Here is a 27544-nt window from a genome sequence, read left to right on the forward strand (position 1 = left end):
GATTAGTCGACTAATCGTGGCAGCCCTAGTCACAAACAAGCTGAACTTTTTCAATCACAGATCAAGTTAGTCACTCAGTTTAGATGGTGCACTTTTGTATCACGTCTGTCTTCTTTCCAGTGGATTTTGTTCAGATTTTACACAGATGAGTAAATGTTTTGTCAGTTTTCATCTGTAGGAAACATTTTTTCCCTCGAATGTGAGAGCAAACACCGGCTTTTGTACTCTTTTACACTTCAATCATGTCTGGATTTATCGTTAAATTGTTCCTAATGGTGTTTTATTTATGATTTAACCATTCTGAGCCAAAAGAAAAAAATGTTATTTTTCCAGGACAGTTTCTGCAGTGGTGAAGTTCTGCCTTTGAGTTGTGGGTGAAACTGTTGCCATCATCACCGTTTACACTCTCTCCCACTAGCTTACAGCCCCTCACATCCCCATCCCACCATTACCAGTGCAACAAAATGACGAGCAATAATTGGAGTTATCCAGCTGTACAGTTTTGAGGCAGATTCCAGCTCAGACGAGGAAAACAAAGACATCCATGGATTTAGTTGTCTACAAGAGGAAGCATCAGTTGCAATTTTTTTGTTTGCTCCTGATTCACAACGATGTAAATAAAGAAATACAATTTTGAGCTAAATTTTCTTAAAATGTCTTTAATCATAAGAAAGATTTCACAAGAATGTGTTAAAAAGACATAAAAACCCGTTTTATTAGGTCTTTAAGAAAAAATATAATATAAAAATGTAAGCATTTTAAGGTAAAGGAGTGATGTATTTTACAAAGAAAGTTTAATATTAAACAAACTGCTAGTATTTCTATAGAAATGAGTAGTTTAATTTCCAACAATTTAAAAATTAAGGAGAAAAAGACATTAAAAATAAAAATACATTAATATGTCAATTCTATTTTAGATTTTAATGAATAAATTGATTAGAAAATAAATGTTAAAAAAATGATGCTTTCTTCTTGACATTGTAATTACTCCTAATCATAAATACACGAATAAAAAAATAGAAAAAAAACCGACTTACCTTGTTAACGGGGTTTATGGGTGTGCGCCCAGATCCAGTATGAAGTCTCTGACGCTCCTCAAACCGGCCAGGAGAGCGCTCCCTCCGAACATCCATCATGCGGCCGGGGGATCGGTCCATGCGGGGGTCTCCCATAGCTCTGCCTGGGGAGCGCTCTAACCGGGGATCGGCCATGGCCCTGCCGGGAGAACTGACGATGCGGCTCTCCAGCATCCTGCCGGGAGACTTTTCCCTTTCCAGCGGACGGCTGGGGGACTTGTCCCGCCGGAACTCTGTGCGGGCCTCTCGGTAACGGTGAGGCGTGCCAGGATCGCCGTGGACCAGAGGATTGGCGGCAAGCCTTTTGGAGATGTGCTCGTTGTAGGAAGGAGGCCCCCGTTTGTTAGGACTGCATGAAGGAACCCAGGCATAAATAAAGAGCATTTAGCTTTGAAAAGATGGCTTCAGTCTCAGGTCACGGGCTTCGCTGTGCACTGTAGTATCAGACTCATCATCATCACGCTAACTTTAAATTTGTGTGATTTGAAATGACTGATACTGTCAGTTCTGGCTCCCAAATGAAAGTCCAGTTTAAGTCTCATCATAAAAATCAAGAACGTTGCAACAAAGCTCGGAAAAAGAAAACTTTATTAAGGAGATCATTTAAAAAGAAATAAAAAAAATACGAATTTGAAACGAAAGAATTAAGATTTGCCACAGATAAAAAATGAACCCCTCTTCCTGCAAAGACAAACAAAATGTAGAAGTTATTTCTGTGTTTCAAATAGATCTCATAACCCCCCACCCCCTCAAGCATCAGCTAAGCCCAGTGACCTGCTAACACCAGTGAAGGAAGCAGGAAAGAGGTCTTGAAATTCCCAGACTCCCATTATCCATCCATCAAATCCACGTGGAAAACAAAAGACAGTTTTGTGTCAATGATCTAAAGATGTGTTTTCATTTATAGCAATGAGACGGTAAAATCAAACTAATCTACAAAAAACTGGTGAAACATGAGAAAACACCAAAAACATCACATATGATGCTGCGGTCACAAATACAACTGCCACCGTGGGATGAAATCTTCAAAATTTCATGCTGCCGCTTGATTTTTGTAAGTCAGTCAGGCGGGGATGAAGGCATTATAAAATTGGCCAACTGCAGTTCTGATTGGACAATGTGTAAATATCTCACTGTCCATATCAAGTGCCACCGACTGGCCGCCCGGGGGTTCATAAAAAGCGGGCCATTCTGCACCACTGGTCATTCGTTACTCGGATTTTGCCCACAGTATAATCTTGTCAATTTACAAATTTAAAAATTTTTTGAAAAAAAAAAAAGCTTTCCAAGAAAGCCCAATGTTCTGTCTTCCATGCATTCTTCTCAGCATCAACTGTAATTCATCAATAGACAGGTCTCAGAGTTGCTTTTATCAACATCATGATCAGTTTTGTGCAGCATCAATCCTGTCTTCCCATGTGGATTCAAAGTGGTTGGGATCGCCACATTGTCATCTGGTCGTCACCAGGACCCCAGCCCATGTCAATAGGTCTCGTCGAGTGCCCGTGCTGTCACTGTAAGATTTCTAACAGTTTGATGGTGGCGGTGAGATGGCAGCACGGGGGAAGGAGGGTGGCAGTCGGAAATCGGCTGTCAAGTATCGAGCTGCTTCCTTCCTGCCAACGTAAAATTTTACCATTTTCCTCCACAGCAGCCCCCCAATTACAAATGCCTCCTACTGAATTTGCTGAAAAGCTTGCATTTAGGTCGCTGTGCGGTGGCATTTTTGCACATGTGTGACAGTAGTCTAAGAGAGAACAGAGAGAAAGTGAGCTAAAGTGGGTTTGGACTTTCAGAGTTCTGACCTGCGTCCAGATCCGTTCCGCTGCAGATCTCCGCCATCTTGATTCTGGATTAGGTTGCCTTTGCAGCAAATGACTCGCAGTTTATTCTGGTAGGAAGAGGCCAGGTAGATTGCTCCAGAGGAGATGGCTGGGCCAAGATAGCGAGGGTTTGGGATGTCCAAATGAGCGTAGGAATGCGGCCTGAGAAAAGAGAGAAAAATTGACATTTTGCCATTTCAAAGCACAGATCTTGAACTGGATAGTTGAGGTTCTCTCCACTGCCAAAGACATAAACACAGACTTACTACTAAACTGATCAACAGATAGACGACAGCCTTACCCAAGGGCTATGTGTCCCTGAATCTCGATGACATCCAGAGAGTTGAAGTAAGTTACAAACAGGTAGGGCTCTCTGTATGCTGAAATACCCACAAACCCGAGTTAAGCCTTTACATAAAGACAAACAAATCAAAAAATGCTTTAAGAGTTCAGAATGTAAAAGTTAGTTTTTCAACGAACCAAATGAAAGAGGAAGCCGACTCCACTTGATGTCATCTGTTCTACTCCTGCGGCCGTATGCGTCCACAAACACGCCAAACTCTGCAACAAACAAATGCTGTTCATGTTCAAAAGTTTCTACTGTAAAGAGACTGAACAACTCCAGCTGAAAACTGAGCGTCAACAAAACCGTATTAGAGAATTTAGCTCAAATGTGCTTTGAGACAAAGTTTGTTTTTGCAGAAATCTAACCATGGAAACAGAGCAGGTACTCGTCCTTCTGCGGGGCCGTGGTGACCTGGATGATGGAGATGGGGAAGCTGTGGGAGGATGCAGCAAAGACGGCGGAGGCCAGCGTCACGTCGTTTTTATCCAGGAACTCTGAGGACAGGAGTATTGTTCAGTGGGAGAACAGCATCGCCCTCTTTTGTACAAAGAGGATCCGCTTGTCACCACTAATTAAAAAAATACTAAAAAACCTCCTACCTTCTAGAACGTACTGCTTCATCTCAATCTCATAGAACTTGTTGGTGCCGATGATGATGCTGTAGCCAGTGAAGTGAATACAGCTGCAGGGCTCAGAGGTCTCAATCTCCTGTAATTCAAACAACAGTCAGCAGCCCTCCCTCTTCACCATCATGACTCACTGGAGCAGAGCATCTGCAATGCTACAAAATGTCTCCATCACGTCCCTTATTAGGCATTAACCCTCGGGGCTCGCTCACCTTTCTGATGCAGAACTTGTTGAGGCTTTCATTGTGTCTCAAGATTGTAATCTTGTTTGGCATCGCCGCGCAGATGCACAGCCCATTATCAATCTGTGAGGAGGTGGGAGGCAAAGAGGATCAGAAACGTCTGCATAATCTGGGAGGGTTCAGTTTGACGAGGTAACAGCCTGATGTACCTTGCCAGAGGAGAAGAGGTGGCATCCCTTAACGGTCTCAAAGATGAAGGGGCTGAGGTCTGGTTGTGCTGGCAGATGAGACTGTGACAAGGACTGTTTCACCTTCTTGATCTCCACAAGACACAGAGCCCTGTCCTCGCCTGTACAGCAGTTCAAACATACAGAAATTCATATGTAGGCCAACATCACATGTTATGGAATTGATAACTAAAAATCTAAACCCTCTCGTGCATTTGGTCCCCTTCCCCAGTGACACAGAGAGAAAAAAAAAACAAAAACCACACAACCTATATTTTTTCAGTTTTATTTATAGTCTGATTTTGAAAAAACTATTGGATTCTCTCCACCACATCCGGCGCACGTCAAGTCGCTCTGTCACATGTCGCTTTTTTAAAACGGCTGCACCAAATGAAATCCCCAGGCTAGAAAAGTTAACAAAAAACAAACTTATGTGGAAAGTTATGCGCAGAAAAGAGTCAGAAAAAAAGCCTTCGACTTCAAAGAAAAAGAAAGCTTCTTATAACAGATAAGAACCAGGAGTCTTTCCTCAAAATACGGATTTATTGTGACAGTTGTTCCCACACATCATAATAATGCATAATATTCAGCCACAGCTGTCTAATGTTAGGAGGATGATGCTAATAAAGAATCACAAACTGTGGATTTATATTTATTATATATTTAGAAAATGACAGTTCTAGTGGACGTTTTTATTTTTTTGTTTTTATCCGTTGCACCGTAAAAGTCAGATGAGGCAGAAGTTGGCGTCTGATTTTGTGCTTCTGTGATTTTGTCCTTCCACTTTGAAAGTTATGTGCTCAGGGAAAATTTTATATCACATTTTAATGGTTCCTACACAAAACCTAGTGTACAAATAAAGTCTAAGCTAGCTTGGAGTGATTTACAGCTGCAAGAGAAAATATGTGAACTCTTTGGAAATAACTTGGTTTTAAACATAAACTGAACACATGATTGAGTTCAGTATAAACATGAACATAAATTGGTGTGATTTAAGCAGGCAAAGTTTTTCCTCCATTGTTGTGATTTAGATCGAGATAAAAAATATCTTGTTCTAATTTCATACACAAATTGAGGTACTCCCAGAGGGTTCACATACTTTCTCTTGCAACTGTATAAAGGTGATTTTCAATAAAAAAAGAAAATATTCAGTTTATTTTGAACTATTTTGTTGTTATTTTAGGTATTTTTTAAATTCATAAATGTAGTTTTCTTAAAAATTAGCCTAATTTGTCTTAAAGAAAAAATATCTTATACTTTTTCACAAATCCCTACAAAAATTACATTATAAAAAGACTAGAATTCAGTTTATCTGGATTAATACCCTTATTTCTTTTGATTTTAAATTAAAAAAATTATTTCCATTTTTAGCATGTTTGTAAGATGCCATACACTTATGTTTTGGGTTTAAATGTTCCAAATGGAAAAAAGTTGTGTAATTTGTCAATTAAAAAGAAAAAAAAGCTTAAACTAACTGCATTTATTTATTTATTTTTACAGAGGATAAAAATAAATTTAACCCTCAAAAGTTAAAGGAAATTGGAGGCTTAAAAAAGCTAATAAATATTGGACCTCTGTGGTCTGAAAAAACTCAGTGCACGTGAAAATTTGTTTTGCTTTCTCAAAGAAAGAAAAAGAGAAGCATCAGTTGCCGTCTCACTCACCAGTGATCATCAGTAGCTTATCAAGCTCCTTCAGGATCTGGATCTGGAAGACTGAAGTCAGTCCTGGGATGTGGGTCAGAGAGTTTTTGATGACATTGAGAGCGTACAGGCCCTCCTCAGAGCCAACCAGGACAATCTGACGGAGGAGGCAAAAATAAATTCACAAAACAAGTCCAGCGTGTTCATGGAGATACAAGATGGTGGTCATGCGGCCAGTGTTTGTATCCCACTACCTGGTCAGTGAGCGGCAGAGTACAGTTGATGTCCAAACGGTCATCACCCTCCAGCTTCAGAAGAGAATTGCCCAGAAGTTTCTATCAAAAACAAAACGAGAGATTTGTGTAACAAGGAAAGGAACACAAGATTAGCAGACACGAACTGAAAAGCTTGAGGTGAGATCTGTCTAAAACAGATACATATTTAAGGTCAGAAATGTTTTTAGCATTGCCAGTGAGAAGTGTGGAGAGGAAAGTGCACTGAAGTTAAGATAGCAGGATTGAGTAAGGTCCATTGGTGGGAAAGCAGAGAGTAATCCGATGTCTGCAGGAGCAAGGATTACAGGCTGTAATCCCAGATGGACACACAGACTCCAGCAGAATGTCAAAGTGTGTTCTTTAGCATTTGGAAAATTTTTACTCAGCTTTTATCATTAAATACTGAAAAAAACCTTCCTCTCCACAGTCTAAAACTGGCCATCTTATATTGAGACCCAGTAGCTATTTTCCTCTGGTTTCAGTCTGTGATGACGGTATAAACATACCAATACAATCCATTTTTTCCTCCATCATACACCAAATTAAGTGAAATTTATACAAAAAAGAACAAATTTGCTGTGAGTTTGGTCATAAAGTCTTCCTGAGCATCATTAAAAACATTGAATTTTACTCAGGATCTTGTGGACACAGAAAACAACCATCAGCTAGCTTGCAAAGCTTTGCCTAATGTGTGAAGAATAGTCAACAGCTTGCAATTGAGCAGTGATGCTTGTAAAAGAACAAAAAAAAGCATATGGAACATTTAATTCAGCATTCTCTTTTTTAAGCAAAAAGCTGCACAGTCAATATGTTGCAATCCACTTTAAAACATTTTAAGGTAGAGGGAAAGCCATCCTTAAAATTATTCTATTACGATATTCAAGTAAAAGATGACAAAACATTTCATTCTGAAACTGCAAATTAAAAAAGACAAAGCCAATGATTTGCCACTCAACCTGTGAGCACAGGCTTCACAGAAAGTACACCCCCTGATGTGGCTCTAAAGTCATCTGTTCATTAATGCAACCTCTGAAGAACAACACTACAATCACTACCATTCATTTTGTCTGTATATGGGAACAGAGCACAGAAAGTCAAAACCATTGACTGTATAAGAGAATTGGACAGAGTGACCCCTCCCCCCTTTAATTGTCAGAATAACCATTCTTCCTCTGATATATTTCCTAACAAGACATTCAAGTTATCAACTGGCCAATTGGATGCCTCAATTAAAGCAAGTGGTCTCATGTTGAACTTTTGATACGCTTGACAGATTCTCCCAAATCAAGTGGAAGGAGTAGGGACTTCCAACAAACTCTTCTGATTGGAGAGAATGGTCACCATAGAAACTCATCTCGATTAGGACAAATCCCTGCTTACTGAATCTGTGTTGCAAAAACAGCAAACTGAATTTACTTCATTTAATTTCAAGAAGTAATTTTCTTTGGGTGACATCACTGTTTCTCAGTCCAGTACTCATTTACAGTAAATTGTTAAAACTTAATAAAATGTGTATTACTGGCTATAATGCAAGTGTGAATGCTGTAAGCTAAATGTGGCGGCTGAAGATGCTGGAGCTGATAGCTGAAAATGTTAAATCTGATAGCTCAGAGGGCTCAGCTCAGAGATGAAAAAGCTGATAGCTTTCTAAAATATTACCTAAAAGGTAAATTAGCCAAAGAAACTTGAAATATGTCTACTTCGGCCAAAATAGCTAGCATAAAGGGAAAATACTACCAAAACTCCAAATTAGAGTTAAAAACTGGAGAAATGTCAAATTTAGTCCAAAAAGCTTGCATAAAACTAAAATATTTTCTAAACTCCAAATTAGCCTTAAAAACTGAAAAAAAAAATTTAGTCAAAACAACTAGCATGTTGCTAAATTATTAGCTAAACTCAAAATTAAAAACAGGGAAAATTGCTAATTTAGTCAAAGCAGCTAGCATACAACTAAAATATTAGCTAAACACCAAATAAGCTTAAAAAAACTAGAAAAAATGTCTAATTTAGCTAAAAAAAAGATAGCATGTTGCTAAAATAACAGCTAAATGCCAAAAAAGACAACAGAATTGACTTCATTTTGATGGAGCCTAAAGGAGTCATTTTCTACGAGTGACAGTCACCAAGTCCAGTTCTCGTTTACAGTCAATGGTTCAAACTCAATAAAATTAAAAAGGTAAGAAAATTGCTTTAGTTAACTCATTTAATTTAAATACCAAAAATAGGAGGGTTACTCTTAAAAAATGTCTATGTACTGGTAAACATGGGAAAACATAAAAAAATATTGTGAAATTTCATAAATATGGTAATGGCCATTTTCTTTTCTTCTACAGTTAAGAAAAAAAAAAACACTGTTTATTCATAGGCAAGGTGATAAAAAAAAGCCTACAGTAAAACCTAGACTTTTCTCTGTCCTTATTTGAGACTTCTGAGAAAAAACAAACAAACAAACAAGAGCCAAAACATGTTTGGCAGAGAGCAGCAGGCAGGTTTTCTTGACTTGCATGAGCTTCTGAGACAAACTGTCCTCCAATGGTATTCCAGTCACACTTCTCTGAAAAAATTGGTCATAATTCTATACTTTCTGAAACAGAAAAAAACAGCTGAGAACAGCGATTAAACATTTCACTGCACCAACTGGAAAGCCCCAAAGGGATCATCTTTAACGTCTCAGGCAGTGAGCGCAGTGTTGTTCATCGGAGGCTGCTTATCTCCGTTCACATTCTGATGAAGCTGAAAGAGGGTGTACTTTGTTCTGAAGAACGCATTACGTGTTGCATGTTATGCATCACTGCAGGGAGTTCAGGCAGCGTATGACCTTTGCAGAAGCATGCATGACAGCATAGGACACCAAGTCAAACGTGTGCAATGGCTGGTTCTCATCCCACGCTGCAATACTTTACTGAATAATCACTTTTTTTTATTTCCCGTTGATCTAATTCAGTAACTGACAGTGTTGTAAGCACTGACAGCATAAGTGTAGTGGGTTGACCTTTGCTAAAATGTCCTATGTGATGCTGCATGCAGTGCCTGCATGCTCGGTGGAGTGGACAGAGCATTCATGCAGCTACTTACTGTACCTGAACCAGAGGAGACAGGTTCTTCTGTCTTTTACAAACACCTGCCTATATGATCCACAGAATCACATTCAATGGAGACGTACAGACACGCAAACACAGTTTGATCAAGACAATGGCATCAAGACAGGAGGTGAATGTTGAGAACATGCAAAGAGGGAAAGAAGAATGACAGAGAAAAAGATGTGAAGGCTGATGTTAAAAGAAAGCATTCAGTACACTAGATTCCCACATGAATAAAACTAGCTTTGAATTGAACAACTATTTGAAATGGACCTAATAACCAAGCTGGTGATGGGTTAGCGAACTTGGCTATTATTCCATTTTCAATATATTAAAACTAAATTACATATCTAACAATACTGAAAAGAAAGAGAAATAGGAATATTTCAAAGTATGAAATGACACTCACAGCATCAGCCTCTGCTTTGTCTCTAGATCCTCGACTCCCCGCCACAACGGACTCCAGCACGGCCACCCAGCGCTGCTTATCAGGGAAGCTGGGAGCCATGAAGTACAGAGACTGACCGGGCCAGCATGTGGTGTGTGGATGAGACTCCAGTTTTAAAACATAAGGGATGTCTGTGGGGAGGCAGAAGGAAACAATTCAACCAGTTCCTGTCAAAAACGAGCTTCAGAACATTTCTTCCCACAAAAAGTAAATTTGACAGATACAAATCAGAAATGTTACTAGTCATTATTTTGAGGAATTAAAAACATCTAATGTGAACAATATCTTTTTTCACCATTTAGAAGTCCTTAAATATTGACATGATGGAAATGATAAACCAGAATACTTCTTACAGGCTGGTGACCCAAACAATTTGAATGTGTTACTCTTTTTTTTTTTCAAATAAAACAGTGAATATATATATTCCAATTAGGGTTGTCAAATTATCGTGTTAATTAATTACAGATATTTTAGAGTGTTTTTTTTTTTAAATCCCCTTAAGATCAATCCCCTTTCCAATCCCCTGAGACATTTCACAGCAAATATCAGGTTAAAAATTTGCGATTAAAATTGATTAATTAATTACAGGTCACGATTAATTAATCGCACGGGGGAAAAAATGAATCGTATGACAGCACAAATTCCAATACAAGTTAGTCTATTAATAGGAGGAAATTTACACTTGTGTTAAACTTTAACTGCATCAAACTTTTACTTAAAGACCCACTAATTTATTTATCAATTACTTGTTTTGAGTTGAAGCTTATCATGTTACTAAATTGTAGAAAAATTAAAAGAGGAGCTCCTTTTAGATGACAAAAACTCTAGGTTTCTAAATAACAGAACAAAGGTTTGTCTTATTCTTTTTCTTGACATCATGTTTGGGTTAAAATGTGCAATTTAGGTTCTAACTTAAAAAAAAAAGTAAAAAAGAAGCCTCTTCTGCATGTCTTGTCTTTGAAGAGGCTCTGATGGGTGCCATTTAGGATTAGCAATAACATGCTGACTTCCACAGGACAGTTCAATTCCCTCCCACAGCCTGACAATATGTTAAGCCACAGGCTGAGCTGGTCCTGATTCTGTACCTGACTTGGCGGTGTTGATGAGCTCAGAGGCACCGACGGCTCCGTGAACCGTCACATCTCCATCAGGCAAACACAGCTCAAACTCCTCCTCCGCACCGATACAATCTAGAGGGAAATGAAATTATGTTTTCATTCATCCTAAACGTGACAAAACACTCAGAGGTGTACAAAAGAGACGTCAGACATTAAGCATAAACATAAAACACCGACCTTCTCTGGGCTCAGAGTCATAGACGGACAGTTTGGTTCCATCCAGAACCACATATTTGCTCTCCCAGCCCTGCTGGCCACGCTTGCCATTTCTGAACAATTAAACAAATAAATATAAACACACCACCACAATGGACAGCACTGAAATTCAGTTGACAACGTTACCTCGGCTGCTTCATCCAACCCTCTAAGCGGACGTGTCCGCTGGCCTCTTTCACTTGTAGAGCAGGTGAGTTCGCCTTTTCCCGGCACAGCGCCTCTGAGAAGTGTGTGGCATACTCAGCCGGCAGACCGCAGGTCGCTGGCAGACACGGTGAGCATTTAGGGTGGCAAATGGTGTTGCACTCTGCAAAAGACAGAAAGGTTGACTTCATTAGTTCACTAAAGATGTCAAAACATGTGGCAAAAAGTTTAAAGTCAAACTCCAACTATAATTTTCTTTTTTGTACAATCGTTTCCAGTGGTCTTTTAATTATGATTGTGCAGTTTTTAGCCAAAATCAAAGCTATGCCCTGTTTTTTCTGGATTTTGTCTAAAAAACAGCATCATCATGAATACCACTGTGAACAACAGGGTCTTTAAAAATCTAATGTGAAAGATTTCCTGTGTCATCTGCTCAGCGAGAACAAATATACAGACCTAAACAAGTGGCAGCCTGCCTTCCAAAATGAACAGTGTCCAGGCAGACGGCACATTTGGCAGCCCTCATGTTGAGGCTCACAGTGAAACGATGGGGGATGTTGTGGTGCATTCTTTCTTTCACACGACGACCAAACTCTGCAAAAAAAGTGTAAACATATGCAGGAGTGGGAGTTAAAGAAATTCACAAATGCTCATTAAAACACAGTTTTGTAACCACTGCAGCACTCACAGATAAAAAGCGTCAGATGATTTTTTTTTCCCCCCCAAGCAGCAGAAGACACTTTGGTAATGAATTGGTTGTTTGGATTGCCAATAATATGCAAAAACCAGCATTCTGGGGCCTTAACTCACAGTCAGATCAAACATGCCATTAAGCATGGAGAGCATTACAATACATTTGTGCAAAAAGCTAATTATAGAACCATGTGTAGTTCAAGTCATGGCTTTAAGACATAACATCTAATCGTAGAGCTGACATCAGGAAATACCTTTTTGGCTGAGCTTAAGTTAACAAACAGACAGCAAAAGAAAAAAAAAGGTAGAAGCTGAAATGAATATGCATGTCCATGCACATCCATGAAAAAGGCGCAAGTCAAACTGTGTTGACTGCAGACTTACTTTCAAACGTGACCCTCCTCTTTTCTGTGAGGAGCAAGAGGAAAGACAGAAAGGAGAAAGCAGTACGACAATAGCTGAGTGAACGGACATAACACAAACACAGGGGGAGCCTGAATCACAAACCAACGTCTGCTCAATCATGTTTAATGATTGACTATGGACGAAAGCTAACCGGAGACTGAGGTAGAGTCTAAAGAAAAACAAGAAGTCTTCTTTTGTTTTAATTTAGTGTGAACTCATAAAACTTTCTTAAAAACTCCAAATCAGGAGAAAACTGTATTTTTGGACAAAAACTGCACATAACAGCATTTTTGAGTATTTCTTTGATCAAATCACTGTTAATCAATAGCAGACAAAAAAAAATGCAGTTTGAAAAAGATCGTATTAGTTACGTAGAAAATATAATCAGCTGGCCACAAGTTCCCCGCTCCGCTCTATTTAGATGCATCCACTTGTTGACAACTAGATCCATGTACGTCTTTCAATATTGCTCGCCATTTTTATTGCGCCGCCGCTAGGTTGGAGATGTTGGGGCTGTAAGCTGGCGGGAGAGCATGTAAACAGATGGATGGCGGGAAGTGGGTAGGGGCGTACTCCACATTAGAGGTCCTGTCCACAACTCAGAGGCGTATTTCTAATGAACCGTTTCTGCTCTGCAGAATCTTTGTCCTAGAACATAACAGGTTTTTAATTTAGTCTAAAAACGACAATTGCAATTAAAAACACAGCTTGAACGGTTTTACAAAAGACCAAAAGACGATTCGAGTGAGTCTTTAGACATGCATTTAGGTGACCCGTTGTTTACATTTCCTGAACGCTCCACATTGCAGGCATCAGGCAGTACAGCCACCATCCGCCTTAAAGCCTCAGTTTCCATGGAGATCAGCTCCATCACAAATGAATTCTGTGATTTCCCCTGTTGCTTTCTGTTGTTTGTGAGACAGGTCCACGCAGGATTGAAGGCATGGCTGGATAACTGATGCATGAAATACACAACTGTGTATTTGCTCGTTTGGTTTTTAGGGTTAACATGCTTTCAGTGAAGTTATCCAAAGGATTTTTTTGCCTCATAATCCTGCTTTATGAAACACAGACGATACACGACAGATAAATACAGGTGACCGAAAAGACCATCTGAGGTGAAAGGGTTCAAAAGAAACTAGACAGTCTAGCAATTAGACATCCATGAGCCAAATTCTGATTGTCTGGAGAGCGCATTGTAATGAATAAGGTAGCCAGTAAAAACTGCGACTAACCTTCAGGTGTAGAAGTCTCCTTGGAGCGAGTGGAGGGGTTCAGTAAACTGCTGGGATTGGGTTGGTGTTCTGGAGATTTAACAATGGCTGACATTAGGATCTGGTGTCGAGCCTGGGCCGGAGTGGAGGGAGCCACGTGTTCCTGGGCTTTGAAATGAGCCGCTGTATCACAGAAGGGAGATAAAACATCTCAAAGGAAGCAATTAACAGGAAAAATGCTCAATCTTATTACAAAAGAGACTGGAAAAAAATCTAAAATTAGCTTCCTGGTAGATGTAAATTTATAATAATGGTTGCCATAGTAACTGTTAAAAGATGAGTGAGATTCACAGAGGTAAAAAGACAGGACACTTCCTCTCTTTGTATTGTCATGGAAGATCCAAAATGGCTGACAGAACAAGAGATGTAAACAAATCATGTGAGTAACAAGAAAACATGCTGTCTTTGAAATTATGCAGGTTTTCAGTTAAACTCAGTTAATATTAAGAGTTTTTTTTCGTTAATTTATGACTTTAAATCTTGTAAATTTACGAGATTTAAAGTCGTAATTAAAAAAAAATTGTTTGTAAGCCGGCCCTAACACACTGTCGTAATTATAGACATTCTAGATTAACAGACCAATAATATTCATGCCTTCATTTCTAAGAGAATCTCACTGAGTTGTTGGCTTGAGTTTAAAGCAACACCTATCATCTAAAGTTGACTCAACATCTTACTGGCTCTTGTAAGTGAAAATCAAAAGTGGAAAGAACATTTATGAATTATTCTTATAATTTGTATGGGATAAATGTTAAGCTCCAGTAATAAACTGTAACAAAATGTTGAAACTACATAAGGTTTAAATATCATATTCCTCTTTGTTAAGTACAGAAATTTGATAAACTTGAATTCTATCAAACTGTTTAGAAGTCCCAGTCCACCTTTATTTTTTTTTGCATTGTAAAATCATTACTAGTGGTCTTTTAATCATGATTATGCTCTTTTTAGCCAAAATCAAAAAGCCTGTGTTGTTTTTTTAAGACACGTTTTGGCTTTTGGGTTGCAGGCGGGACTGTTGGCGCAGAAGTTAGCCTTCATTAAAATCCCAGCATGCTTTTATTTACACACTCCCCTGTTAGCTTACAGCTCCTCACCGGCATAGCGCACCAGAAAATTGGCGAGCAATATCAGAGCTATCCAGCTGCACAATTTTGAGCCAGATGGCAGCTCAGACGAGGGAAATGAAGACGTTATTGAATCTATTTGTCTGCAAGTGGCTGCATGAGAATGGAGCGGAGTAGGGAGACTTAGGCCCACTCATGGCAGTTTTTTAAAATGCTGTTAGTCATCTAAACCCGCGTTTAAACAAAGTTTTAATCTTCTTATTGTTATGTACGGCCTTCATCATGAGAATAAATGCTACAAGAACATGTTTAAAAAACAAAAAACATGATTTTCATTTGAAAAGGGTCTTTAAAGACATACCTTCCTCTCTGAGTGACCGCAGCTCTATCCTCATCTTCTGCAGAGCCTCTTCCAGTTCGGCACATCTGGAACGTTCCTTCTCCAAGGCCAGTTTCATGTCACCGTACTGCATTGGAACTGCCGGTAGCACTTGAGGAGCCAGGGCTCCATTAGTTGTGGTGCCAACATCTTCTCGCCGCCGCCCAAATATTCCCTACACAGAGAGGAAACAGAATTTTTATTTATTTATTTATTTATTTATTTTAATACATTTTTTTTAAGTTTTGAAAATGTTTCATTTTAAAGATTTTTCCAAACCTTTTTCTTTTTGGTGGGTTGGTCCATTTTGGCCTGCAGAAAGTCGATGAGTTTGGTCTGTTGGGAAATGGTTCCTTCCATCTTCACTTTCTCGTGAGAATAAACAGCCTGTGGAAAAAAAACAAGTTTTAAGGAAAGTTCCTTTGAGAATAAGTGAATACATTTTTCTTAAAGTGTTGTTACTTGACAACACCAGTCACAACATTTTAATAAAGATCTAAGAGGGCATTTTTTTGGAGACAAATACTTTTAGTCCATTTGGTAAGTTTTGTACTGTGTACCTGTATATTCTCCAGCTGGTACTCCAGGTCCGTTCTCTCAGTTTTTAGCATGTCGGTTTGATCCAGAGCATCCTGAAGGCCCTGGGTCAGACGGAAAATGTGGCTTTTCTGGAGATCCATCTGCTGCTGGAGCTTTCCTTGCTGTGGAGCAAACAAAAGAACAAAAAGAGAGAGATGATAAAATGATAATCAAACCTAATTTACTATTCAGTTTATTCATAAAAGTGGTGGATCACAAGTGAGGTTGTCTCAAAACTCAACAAAAATTGCACCAAACAAGAGAAAAAAAAGAAAGTTAATTAGGATTGTTAAAATGCAATTCAGTCCAAACAAAAGTTTATGCCAGAGTTCTTAAAAAATGACCAAAATATTACATCCAATGTCCAATGTTTACAGTGTAATCCCCAAACGGAGCAAACAAAAGACAACAGTACAGAGGAAAAGTCCATCTGAAGGAAGATTAGCAGAAGCAGTACGGGTGATTTTCTGCCAGTAAAGGGACAAAAATGGAAACTATAGGAACATCTATAGAAAGACAAAACAATATGTTAATAACTGCACCAACAAGAGAAAAGAAAGTAGATGAATGAACACATTAGAGACAAAAGAAATGACAAGAAATGGCAACATAGGTGCATCAGTAACTGCAAGAGCAGGAAACACAATGAAGACTGACAAACTAAATCCTTCATATCTGTAAAGACAAATGAGATACATGAGTAACTGCAATGATGACAGAGTAGAAGACCAGCACAAAAACACTGGAACATCTATTATGACAGGAAATGCAATAGTTAGTGCACTGCAAAAACAGGCTTCTTAGAAATAAATCATATCCTTTAAATAAGCAAAAAATAAAATAAAATAAAAATTAATAATGAATCTTTCAATGGGGTAAAAAACATTTTTTGTAAGAAAACAATTCTAATCACTAAGGAAAGCTTTCTTAAACTAACATTATTTTTTTATTGTTCTTGCAAGGTAGAAAGTAAGACATTTTTCCTTAAATAATAGTCTAACATTTTAAAAATTCAGTTTTTGCAGTGACTACAAAAAAAGTCACACATTCATGTGTAAGAATAGACAGAGGAAAAGTCTACAGAGAAGGAGGTGTGGAAAACCACAAAGTTCATCCTAAAACAACAGTTTCTTCAAAAAGAACTTACAATTTGCCTTTTTGTAATGTCAACAAGTGCTGTGAAGTAAACTGAGATGTTTCTTTGTGTATGGTAAGTATAAGTTCATACTTCTTCCATGAGCCTCTGCTTGAGTTCCCTCTCCGTTTCCAGTTTCTGTTGTAGGCTTCTGGCGTTCATCTCCAGCATGGCATGCTTCTTCTCCAGATCATTGAGCTGTCATCACATGAGAGCTTTATTAATGTCAGGCTGGGAAACAAACCATCCAACAAAGAGCCAGAAGCAAAGACTTCTATTTTGTTTCGGGTCTAAATTAGTAACAAAATAAAGCTACGGTGGCTAAGAGGGACAAACTTTTTTCCAAATCAGGACAAAAACTAATATTAAACCCGTCAAAAAACTATAATATAAAATTGGCATTTATCATATCAAGTAACTTGTGACAGATAAAAGGTAAATGCACATTTTTGCAGAAATTATTTTTAATTTCAAGTGGAAATGCTATTTGTTGGTGTGTTTCTGGTGTTTGTATTTGATGAACATATCAAGTGCAGAAATGACACCGGCTGAAAGAGATAAAGGTGAGACTCACTGTGTCAGACAGACTTTCAGCCTTCAGTCTTTGCTCCTTCAAAGCCTGCTGTAGTGCCAGGATCTCAGCCTTGTGCTCCTTGACAGCCAGTTCCACCGCCTGACGAGACTCGGTGCTGCGCTGCTCGGCACGCAGCCTGTCAACAATATCAGATAGAAACAAAGGAAAACATTTGTAAACACAACGGCACACATACACATACAAACACACATTTCTTAATTCTAAGATTAAGCCGAGCAACAGCTGTTAAAAGAAAAACAACTTTTATCGATGGTGGTAAAAAATTAGCATTTTATAAAGGGTCAGGCAGAAAAATAATGTTTAGACTAAAGACCAGAGTAAAATGAATGATAAAAACCTATGTTGTAAAAGCACTATAAGTTGATTGCATAAAAATATAAATATATTTTTATTATCTAAAAGATAAAAGAATCGTCTTGCTAGACTAAATACTAGGGGTGTGTATTGACAAGAGCCCAATACGTATCTCGATTTGTATCTCACGATACAATACGTATCTCGATTTGTATCTCACGATACAATACGTATCGCGATTTGTATCTCACGATACAATACGTATCGCGATATATCCCAAGATTGTACCAGAACAATTTTTCTTTCTTTTTTTTTTTTTTTAAAGCACGACTTAGAAATAAAATCTGAATATTAATACGTCTTTCATTGTAATAAAATGCTCAAATTCATTTTATTCAATGATCACAACATTGAGCCCTGAAACTGTATAATGATACTGGCAGCAACGTGGCATAGTTTTGGTTTGATACCCATCTCATGTAAAAACTAAAAAACTAAGTAGTGCATCTCTCTCAACAACAAAAACTGCAAGGTGGACTGAACATTTAACACAAGCTGGTTCTCGCTAGATCTTGTTGTTTTGGTCGCGGTGAAGAGCTGTTCAAAGAGGCTTAGTGTGCCGTGTTTCCAACTAGCAGTCAGGAGTTTAGGTGGAAAACAAAAGTAAGACGCATGAAGGACACTACTAACAATTGATCAAATTTCATCTTGTCAGCATTTTAAATCGATACAAGTATCGACCAAACAAAATATTTTAAATACATCGCCAAATCAATTCCCCCCTACTAAAAACACAGGAAAATTTTTACAAAAAAAATGTATTGAAAAACTTGATACACTAAACATTTTAAATTTGGGAAAAAAATAAATAATCAGACAATACGGGCTATATGATGATACATATCGTGCCACTTCTCTTCTATCGTTTTTATTTGTTTATTTTATTTGGGAACTTTAGTGCAAAAATGTATTTTCCTGCTAAGAAACTTGAAACTGTTGTACACTTTAAAAAAATGTTTTTTCATTTATGACAATTCAGTAACATGTTGAAAAAAATAAATAAACTCAGAGAAAAGTAAGTAACGGCATTTTGTCAAAATTTTTTCTGAGAGTAACTGAAAATATACTTTATTTTAGTATGTATCGTGATACATACTAAAGGGGGGGACCCCTTCGAGGGACCCCCTCGAAAATGGGATGGTACATCTCAAGGGGCATTCCACTAATAAATACTAAATATATCGTTATTGTGATTTAAATAGTTTATATCGCCCAGCACTACTCATAATAAACTTTTTTTTTTGTTTTTTGTGTTTTCTCAGTACTAGAACTATGTATAATAAATACATTTTAAAGAAACTGGGCCAAAACAGAAACTGATAAACTAAAAGGAATTTTTTATTTTTTTTTTTAAACAAACTAGATTTTTACTATACATTATCGTTGCATGCTTTAGTGGTCATGTTAGTGGTAAAGTGTTTCTCAACGTACAGCCCGTCTGGAAACATTTTTGGTAAATTGTCAGAATAACCTGTTCTGTTTTTCACTGTCCAGCATCCTCTGCAGATCCCTGTTGCGCCTCTCGGCTTGGTCTTTCTCGTCCTCCAGAGCCGTCCTCCAGGCTTCCCACTGCCGCTCTTTCTCCAGCAGCTCGTCGTTGAGAGACTCCAGCTCCACAACCTGCTCTTCCAGCATGCTGCATGTGGTCTTCAGCGTTTCAATATTCTGATGGCAAATGTGGGAAAACAGGTGGACTTTTAAAACTGTCAACAATATCAATTTTATCAATAAAGTTTTATTTAAATTTTTTAAGACCCAGAAGAGCTTCATGGGTTTATGCTAAATTTATAAAATTTTAAGAAGGAAAATAATCCCAAAGTGAAGATTAAAAACGTATTTGACTTTGCATTGCATCTTCAACAACTCCACTTCATTTGCTTTCATTTATGTGGACTTTACCTGTTTCTGGTTGTTGAGGTGCATCTCCCGGTCGGCCACTTCTCTCCTAAGACGGTCTACTTCCTGGCTGAGCTGCAGCTGGTCCTCCCTCTCGTCTGATGCTTCATCGAGCTGTTTCGATAAGTAGAAGTTTTGACGATTCAACTCTGCATTCTCCTGACTAAGCTGAGTGAGCTGCTCCTCCAGGTCAGTGATCACCTGAGGCAAAACAAACAGGCAGAGGTGTTGGTTTTGCAAATGGAGATGAGGGAGTGAGGATGTACAGATAATAAATAATTGCTTTCTTGTGAAGATGATGGTTTATGACTTTAATGCAAATATAGACAGGAAATATTTCCTGTTAGTTTGACAAAAAACTACTTTGACATGTTTTGGCTTTAACTTGTACAAGATTACCTATTAAAAGTGCACGTTTTAACGATTAAGAATTCTACAGTAAATGACTGAATATAAATTGTAGAATGCAGTCATTCACCATCTTTACATGCTCCCTCCTTTGGAAATGTCATCAGGAGACTCAGGCTTCTCTAGATATGCAGATTTTTTGCCAGTATGTGACCCCCTCCCTACTGGCAGTGCAGACATCTCCATTCATGCATTTATTACAAGCAGAATTAATTACTGCAATGGTCTTCTAACTGATCTTCCCCAATAAAACTTGCAAAGACTTCATCTCAAGCAAAAATTCTGCTGCACCACTGTTGACTAAGATCAGAGAAAGCACACTTTACACCAATTTGACTCCCAGCCAGTTTCAGGGAGGATTTAGCGGCTCTTATAATGTTTTATTTAAATCTCTTAATGGGTTTCCACAGTTATTTGACAGGCTTAAATTCATTATAAAAACCACCCAGAATCTTTGGACACTTTTTGGTGCTGGGTTGTTAAAAACTAAAAGCTACAGCAAGGCATCATTTTTCCGCAGTAGCTTACATGTGGGATAGCCTCCCACAGGACTTTGAGGGAGGAGGGCATCTTCTGTGAAGATTTTTATTAAATAGGGGAGTTCGTGTAACAACATTTGAATAGATGGGGGTTTTGAAGTAAAGTTATATAATGGACCAATTTTATGTCAGAATTTTTTACATTTTAAAATGAGAAATATTAAAGTGCAGTTACATATTTAGAAAACTGTTAATTCATAAACAAAACTGATATTTTGGTGAACCACATCTTAATACATAACACAAATAAATATATAAAATAAAAGACTCTTCAGTTGACTGGACTGCTTGATTAGAATAAACATGTACATAAGTTTCAATGATGAAAAACAAAAGGTCTTATAAATGTTCATCTTGGTGGTAAATGCAGACTAAATCCAGTGGCAGCACTTACTGAGCAGCTGTCCCTTAAGGCATCAAACTTGCGCTGAATCTCATCTCTGTGGTTCTGATGGAAATAAAATGAGATTTAAAATAAAATACATAATTTAAACCTTTTTTTCAACTATACAAACATGAAACTTAAAATACCAATCCTTATCTGTAACCACATGTTGGTACAGGAGTTTGTTTGCAGTAAACCCACCCTCAGCGCGGTGATCTCCTCTTCAGCTTCAGCCGTAGTCTCCTCCAGCTCCCTCTTGGCCTGCTGCAGTTGACTCTCCAAGGCGAGGCGAGCCGCCTGCAGGCTGCTGATCTGGGATTCGCGTTCCTGCAGCGACAAAGTCAGCTCCGACACCTGCCTCTTAATCTCCAGCTTCTCTTCCTCGTGTTCCAGGCCCATCTATGAAGGCAACAAAGTCAGTGGATACTGGGTTTACATATCAGAACACTGAGAATAATCTGTTTGGATAATTCTTAATTTATTGTAATCTAAAACTAGTTGAACAGAGTATGTCAAAAATAGAAAGCCAGAGAAAAAGCACAATAAATTGGGCATAAAGAGAAGCTTTCAGTTCATCACAGCTAAAGGCAATGTAAATATTTGAGCATGTTAATGGACAGTGCAAGCATTTATGCTAAAGGCACAAAAAAACAATTAGTAATGATCTGAGTGTGAAGTCTTTGTAGGAAAATTAGGAGCATTGACAAAATGTTGCAGAGAATTTCTCAAGAAAAGGAGACCAAGTCATCTACTTTTACACTTATAATTCTATACGTCCAGGTTTATGTTTAGAATTTGAGTAAATTTTACTTGGTGAATAGATAATGTTAAACAGAGACAAAAAAGTCAAAATAACTACAAACCTGAGGAGCATCAAAGTCATCAATGAATTGAAGCTGAACCGTTTATCTGCTTCTCATTGCCTCACCTCGCGCAGCCTGCTCTCCAGCTCCAGAAGCCGCGTTCTCTTGGTCTGCTCCTGCTGACTCATCTTTTCCAGGTGCTCCTCCAGTTTGGCGTTTTGGGCTTCCAGCTTACCCGCCTGCGACTCCAAATAAAATTTTTGCTGTCGAAGCTCCGAGATCATCTCCTCCTGGGCTTTCCTGAAAAAAAGAGAGCACAAATTTCCTCATTATATGTGTTCAGGGAAAGTAATCTTTGAATGATGTCTTTAGAATTTCCCATCATGCCTGCATGATTTATAGATATATAAGATCTAAGATTTATCAACTAAAATATTAAATTAAGTGCACATTCTTTTACTAACTGGAGATAAAGTGTGTGTGCAGGGAGGCTCCCAGGAAAGGAGAAAGCAGTGTGGGCGTTTAGTTAACTCACATATTTTTCTGAGTGTAGATGCTGCTGTTAGCAGCGAGCTTGTTAGCCTCTGACAGCTCAGCGATGCGCTGCTCCAGGTTTTTCATCTTTGAATCCATAGCATTAATGGTCTGCAGGCAGGAAGAAAAAAAATGCACTGAAAATCACATATAAATAGACAGCCCGCATTAATTTATAACAACATCCCCACTGAGAACCTATGCATGTATTTCCTTTAACTGCTAAAGCTTTACGGACAGCAGACTGGTGCACCAAGACAAAATCCACTTAGGGGCAATTTAGGTGTTGCCTAAAACATCTGCTGTTAATGTCAGATGACTTCCTCTACAATCTTCTTAACTTGCATCAGTTCTACAACATTAACCAGATTAGAACTTAAGCCCAGGACCTACTGAGCAACATCAACCATAATCCAACTTAATCCAACTTCTTAAACTGTATTCCAATCACTTCTAACTAGCATTAAAAAATTACCCCTGTTAAAAAAATGTTATTTAAATGTACCGATAATCTGAGAAAAGGAAGAAAAAAAAACTTTACTTAAACTTGATCAAACTTTAAACTATTATTTGTGTTTTCTTACTGCTTTCTGTTCGCTGATCAGTTTACAATTCTCTCTGGATTCCTCCTCTTGCTGAGCTCTTTTCGCCTCCAGGCTTTCCTTGTCGGCCAGGTCCACCTTCATCTGGGCCTCAAGAACCTTCATCGTTCACACGCAGAAAACACCAAATTCCACACTTTTCATGACAGGAATTCTTACAGCTTTTTACAGCAGCGTTCTATTTCTATTCATTTCAAACAGAATAAATCAAAAATAAACATTGCCAGGAGTATAACAATGAATGACAATATGCAAAGTTTTGGATTAAGTTTGTCAACTTATTGAGCCCCCCCCCCCTTTTTTTTTTAATTCAGTCCAATTTTTTTTTAGAAAATTATAAGAAAATAAAAGCACTAAAACAATCAATTATTGTCCAATAAGAAGAAAACTTTTCAATAAACCTTATATTTGATTTGAATTTCTTATGTCTTTCATATCTGAACCCCTCTTGAGGCAATACAGTGAAGTCTATCATTTGTTTTCACAGAAAAACGCTAAAATGTTTGAGGGGACGCACCTTGATCTTGTCTTCAAAAAGCCTCTCTTTTTGGACCAGCTGAGTTTCCATCCTCTGAGCTGTCGACTGGGCTTCCCTCAGGTTATCCTCCAGTTCCTGCAGATTTTACAAAGCCAGCAATGTTACCAAAAACACAGAGAAACATGAGCAAAACACAAATGACACGTCAAAACCAATGGAAGCAACTTGCAGTGAAAAGCTGGAAATCCACCAGCTGACAGTAGCGATGCCTGTTCATGCTGACAGCAGACAAAAATATGTACAAGTGCTACTGGATTAACAACCAATCGAGAGGTTCCGCTCTGACGAAGACTGTGTACTTGTCCTCTGAGGAAAGACTGGGACAGCATGGAGTGAGTGGGTGGGATGGGTGCTGGGCAGTCGGGGTGATATCAGGGGTGGAGTATTAGGGGGCCTTATCTGCGGCTCTCTCACCAGGATCTTTTCAGCCATCTGCTGGATCTGCTGGGATTTGGTCTGAATGTCATCTTTCAGCTTATTCTCCCTGCGCTCAACCATCTCCAGCCTCTTAACTTGATTCTCCAGGGTCTTCCTGCCCTCCTGCTTACACACACACACACAAAAAAGGCTAATTAAATGACACACTCAAAAATCAAAAACTGACATTTTACACCAGGTTGAATGCAACCAAAGAAAAAAAAAAATCTATCCAATTCTCAATACGATATGAATCCTGTTGCGGTTGTGAGCATGGCCTGCATGGATTTGGTCTGGTACCTCGGTCTCTCTCAGGCGGCGTTTCAGAGTATCACTGGAGTCAGTTTTGCCCCGCAGACGCTCCAGATCTCGCTCCAGCCGCTCCTTAGCCTGCCGGACGTTCTGCAGCAGCTCAGTGGCCTCTGTGCTTGCCTTCACTGCCTGCAGGGAGTAAAAAGGTCAAAGGATGTGAATCGATTCCCTAATTTCAAGTTACAGTTTGCTCGTGCAACACCTTATTATAAAAGGGATTGGGGCCAGGCTCTGATGAATAAGTGGGGACTAAAGAGATGGTAAAACTTTCATAATTTTGGAAACAAAAAAAAAAGGTTTAGATACATTTGAAGTGGATCAGTTACCTTAGACAGTTTATCTTGCAGCTCTTGAATTTTCACCTGTTGTTCAGCGTTGGTCTTAAAGAAAACAGTCTTGTTAATTCGGGTAAAAAAAGCTTTGCTCTGTTAAAAAAAATAAAAAATAAAAATTCTTACCTTCTCAAGTTTAGACAGAAGCTCCTCAACCTCAGCTTTTCCTTGCTCCTTGGCCTTAAAAAAAGGACAAAATCGTGAATGACCGCATATTGATTAATATATTCTAGAAGAATTAAGAACAGTGAAGCATACAACAAGCTTGGACTAAACATATTTAAGTAAAAAAAAAAAAAAAGGAGTTTTTTTAAATAAAGTTTTTTTTTCTGCAATAGGACAGCCAGAGAGGCTTTAGCCCTTAAGGAAGTGGATATGTAAATTGCCGGCGGTCTTCTCTGCAGGACTCTCAAAAAATTTTAAACATATTTTCCTTTTTCATCACATGCCCATATAGATGCTCCTTTAAAGCTGAAATCAGTCTTACAAAAAAAAACAGCCAACATTAATACATTTTTACAATTTATCAGGCCTGAGTTACAAAGAAATGTATATAAATTGGTCGACTCCATAAAAAATAATTAAATACATAAATCAATATACCTTTTAATTATTAAAAAAAACATTCAAGTCCAAAAAAAGTGCATTCATTTTTTTGTAGAATGTTATGTTTTAATGAAGTTTTACACTAGTTTACATCACCACTCGAGTAAAAAGGGCTTTTATAATAATAAAAAAAAATGGTTTGAAAAATCATTCTGTTTTTAATTAAATAGCATCTAATCATAAATTGAATAGAAATGGGAACTTGTCATTTAAATCAAATCAATTTAGTATCTTGGCAACGATACTGAGGATGGGCAAAATGATAGTTTACTATAGTAGTATCGGCCAATATTTGCATAATTTGAATTTATTGGTATTGCACTGATAGTGACATTTTTTTTTTTTTTATTCACGATATTCTTCCGACTGTTTTTAGATAAACTTTTTTTTTACATCATGGATACTTGTTCCTAATAGATCCTTGGGGCTGGGAAGCTTCTGTTTACAGTCAGTAACTGTTCTGATTGTTTTCATGTATAGTTTATACTTGAAAGGCATACATGTTTCTAAAAGATCCTTGGCAATGGAGAGCTTGTGATTTATAGTTATGTCTAATAGTCAGTGAATGGTCTGAAGCTTTTCAGTTATACTTTCAAAGTTTGATGTTCCAATGAGATCCTTTACCATATATTAAAAAGGTCAAGTATTATGTGATCGTATATGTTACGGCTGTGGCCGTATTTGGTTTTCTTTTTGGTCTTGTGGATTTTTGTCAGAGTGGGACTTCTTTGTGTTTTGTGGATCTTTGTTTGTGTGTTTTTCTGTTGATTTGTTTCAGGTGTGGTGCTGGAGGTGTGGTTCCCCACTGGTCGAGGCCGAAGGAGGGGAGCCTTCAAAAGCACCACATGGACCTCCAGACCACGAGAAGGGAGCTGGGCTGCAACAGTCTCCACTGCAGCTCAGTGAACTTCTCCACCTGTTTTGATTTGTGCACACCTTAGTTTCTTTGGTGTTTTGTGTTAGGTCCCACTCTGTGTTCTGTGTTTAGTGGTGGTTTAGTTTAAGTGAAGCTGTAGGGGTGAACTGCCATTTTCTTTAGTAAATGTTTTCTCCTGTTTATGTTAGTCCAGGGAGGTTAGTGTTTGTCGTTCTTTTACTGTTTCTTTTGCAGGTAAGCTCCCTGGGTTGAGTTAGTTGGGTTTTTGTTTGTTATTTTGGCCTTGGTTCACCCTGAAGCCCTTTTGCTTCACTTTTAGTTAATGTTTGGTTGTTCTTGTAAATAAATTTGTTATATTTTTATAGAGACACTTGCTGTGCTTCTGTTACAATTTCTTATTTAATTTACCTTTATGTTAGGCCCCAGACCCCTAGACTAAACGGGGCGTAACATAAATTGGGGGCTCGTCCGGGATCTAAATCCACCCAGATCCCTTTTTGTTTTTTGAATTTTGTGAAGTTTGTTTGTACTTGGATCTGTTTGGTTAACAGTTTTTCTTCATGGTTCATTTGTGCCATTTACATTTGGTGAAGTCGGGGACTTCTTTTGCTGTAAAAACCTGAGAGCATTTTGGATTCGAGCAGGGAGTGTGTCAACCCAAAGGTAGACCTTAGCTGGCTGGAACTCATTTTGGTGGTGGTATAGGTAACAGTGTGGGAGTGGAGGCTGCTGCACTTGTTGCTGATGCCACTAACTCCAATCGGGTGGAGGCTCCTGCAGCCGTAGCCGGTAAAGGGGCAAACCCCAACTGCATTGTTCCAGACCAGGGCTGCCGTGGAGTTTGCAACACTACTTCCTTGCTCTTCAAACATTAGTAAGTATTCATTTGGTTTGTCCGTTTTCGAGAATCGGGACGATTCATATTTGGTGTAGTGTGGCCTCTTTGCCAAATCAATTTACATGTGTGGAGTTGAGACTCCAAAAATCAGTTACCTGCTCTCCTTTCATTCAAACAACGAAAATGTTACTAGGACAGTAACATTTTCAATACATTCGTGTAGCTGTTACCTGAGGCACATTGCCCAGGTTTTTTTTCTAAGGTGAAAATCTGTTGACCAAACTTGTTTAGTTTTGTTTTGGCACACAGTTTGTTTTGTGTTGTGCCAGCATTTGGGTGGAAGTGGCTACCACTTCGTATTTTTTGTGGCTAGCACTCTGTTTGTTTTGTGGGTTTCTATGTAAGCACCCTCTTGGGGAAAACCTCTTTTAGGGAAAGGGGTTTTATTTTAAGTAGGGGGGTGTTACGGCTGTGGCCGTATTTGGTTTTCTTTTTGGTCTTGTGGATTTTTGTCAGAGTGGGACTTCTTTGTGTTTTGTGGATCTTTGTTTGTGTGTTTTTCTGTTGATTTGTTTCAGGTGTGGTGCTGGAGGTGTGGTTCCCCATTGGTCGAGGCCGAAGGAGGGGAGCCTTCAAAAGCACCACATGGACCTCCAGACCACGAGAAGGGAGCTGGGCTGCAACAGTCTCCACTGCAGCTCAGTGAACTTCTCCACCTGTTTTGATTTGTGCACACCTTAGTTTCTTTGGTGTTTAGTTTAGGTCCCACTCTGTG

General features: G+C 38.5%; 1 protein-coding gene across 6 annotated transcripts in view; it reads right to left on the reverse strand.

Annotated features, from left to right (window-relative positions):
- Window positions 1–27544, reverse strand: part of cita (citron rho-interacting serine/threonine kinase a) — a 48841-nt gene that overhangs the window by 2830 nt on the left and 18467 nt on the right. The window contains exons 15-49 of one of the 6 annotated variants that reach the window (XM_036211941.1): window positions 24575–24628; window positions 24443–24496; window positions 24105–24245; window positions 23802–23927; window positions 23367–23462; window positions 22832–22948; window positions 22249–22358; window positions 21839–22013; window positions 21112–21309; window positions 20920–20973; window positions 19582–19779; window positions 19154–19347; window positions 17308–17443; window positions 16827–16931; window positions 15580–15720; window positions 15299–15406; window positions 15002–15194; window positions 13538–13699; window positions 12282–12305; window positions 11661–11798; window positions 11187–11367; window positions 11022–11113; window positions 10812–10916; window positions 9688–9857; window positions 9279–9323; window positions 6178–6258; window positions 5945–6080; window positions 4263–4402; window positions 4084–4176; window positions 3845–3953; window positions 3611–3739; window positions 3380–3460; window positions 3201–3279; window positions 2882–3061; window positions 1038–1425 (exon numbers count right to left, since the gene is read on the reverse strand). In XM_036211941.1, the coding sequence (XP_036067834.1) occupies window positions 1038–1425; window positions 2882–3061; window positions 3201–3279; window positions 3380–3460; window positions 3611–3739; window positions 3845–3953; window positions 4084–4176; window positions 4263–4402; window positions 5945–6080; window positions 6178–6258; window positions 9279–9323; window positions 9688–9857; window positions 10812–10916; window positions 11022–11113; window positions 11187–11367; window positions 11661–11798; window positions 12282–12305; window positions 13538–13699; window positions 15002–15194; window positions 15299–15406; window positions 15580–15720; window positions 16827–16931; window positions 17308–17443; window positions 19154–19347; window positions 19582–19779; window positions 20920–20973; window positions 21112–21309; window positions 21839–22013; window positions 22249–22358; window positions 22832–22948; window positions 23367–23462; window positions 23802–23927; window positions 24105–24245; window positions 24443–24496; window positions 24575–24628 (4533 nt within the window). Of the gene's footprint in view, window positions 1–1037; window positions 1426–2881; window positions 3062–3200; window positions 3280–3379; window positions 3461–3610; window positions 3740–3844; window positions 3954–4083; window positions 4177–4262; window positions 4403–5944; window positions 6081–6177; window positions 6259–9278; window positions 9324–9687; window positions 9858–10811; window positions 10917–11021; window positions 11114–11186; window positions 11368–11660; window positions 11799–12281; window positions 12306–13537; window positions 13700–15001; window positions 15195–15298; window positions 15407–15579; window positions 15721–16826; window positions 16932–17307; window positions 17444–19153; window positions 19348–19581; window positions 19780–20919; window positions 20974–21111; window positions 21310–21838; window positions 22014–22248; window positions 22359–22831; window positions 22949–23366; window positions 23463–23801; window positions 23931–24104; window positions 24246–24442; window positions 24497–24574; window positions 24629–27544 lie in introns of all 6 variants that reach the window. The other 5 variants (XM_024271220.2, XM_036211942.1, XM_036211943.1 and 2 more) reach the window with 5 other exon arrangements.

The sequence above is a fragment of the Oryzias melastigma genome, linkage group LG5 (assembly GCF_002922805.2).
Source record: "Oryzias melastigma strain HK-1 linkage group LG5, ASM292280v2, whole genome shotgun sequence".
NCBI lineage: Eukaryota > Metazoa > Chordata > Actinopteri > Beloniformes > Adrianichthyidae > Oryzias > Oryzias melastigma.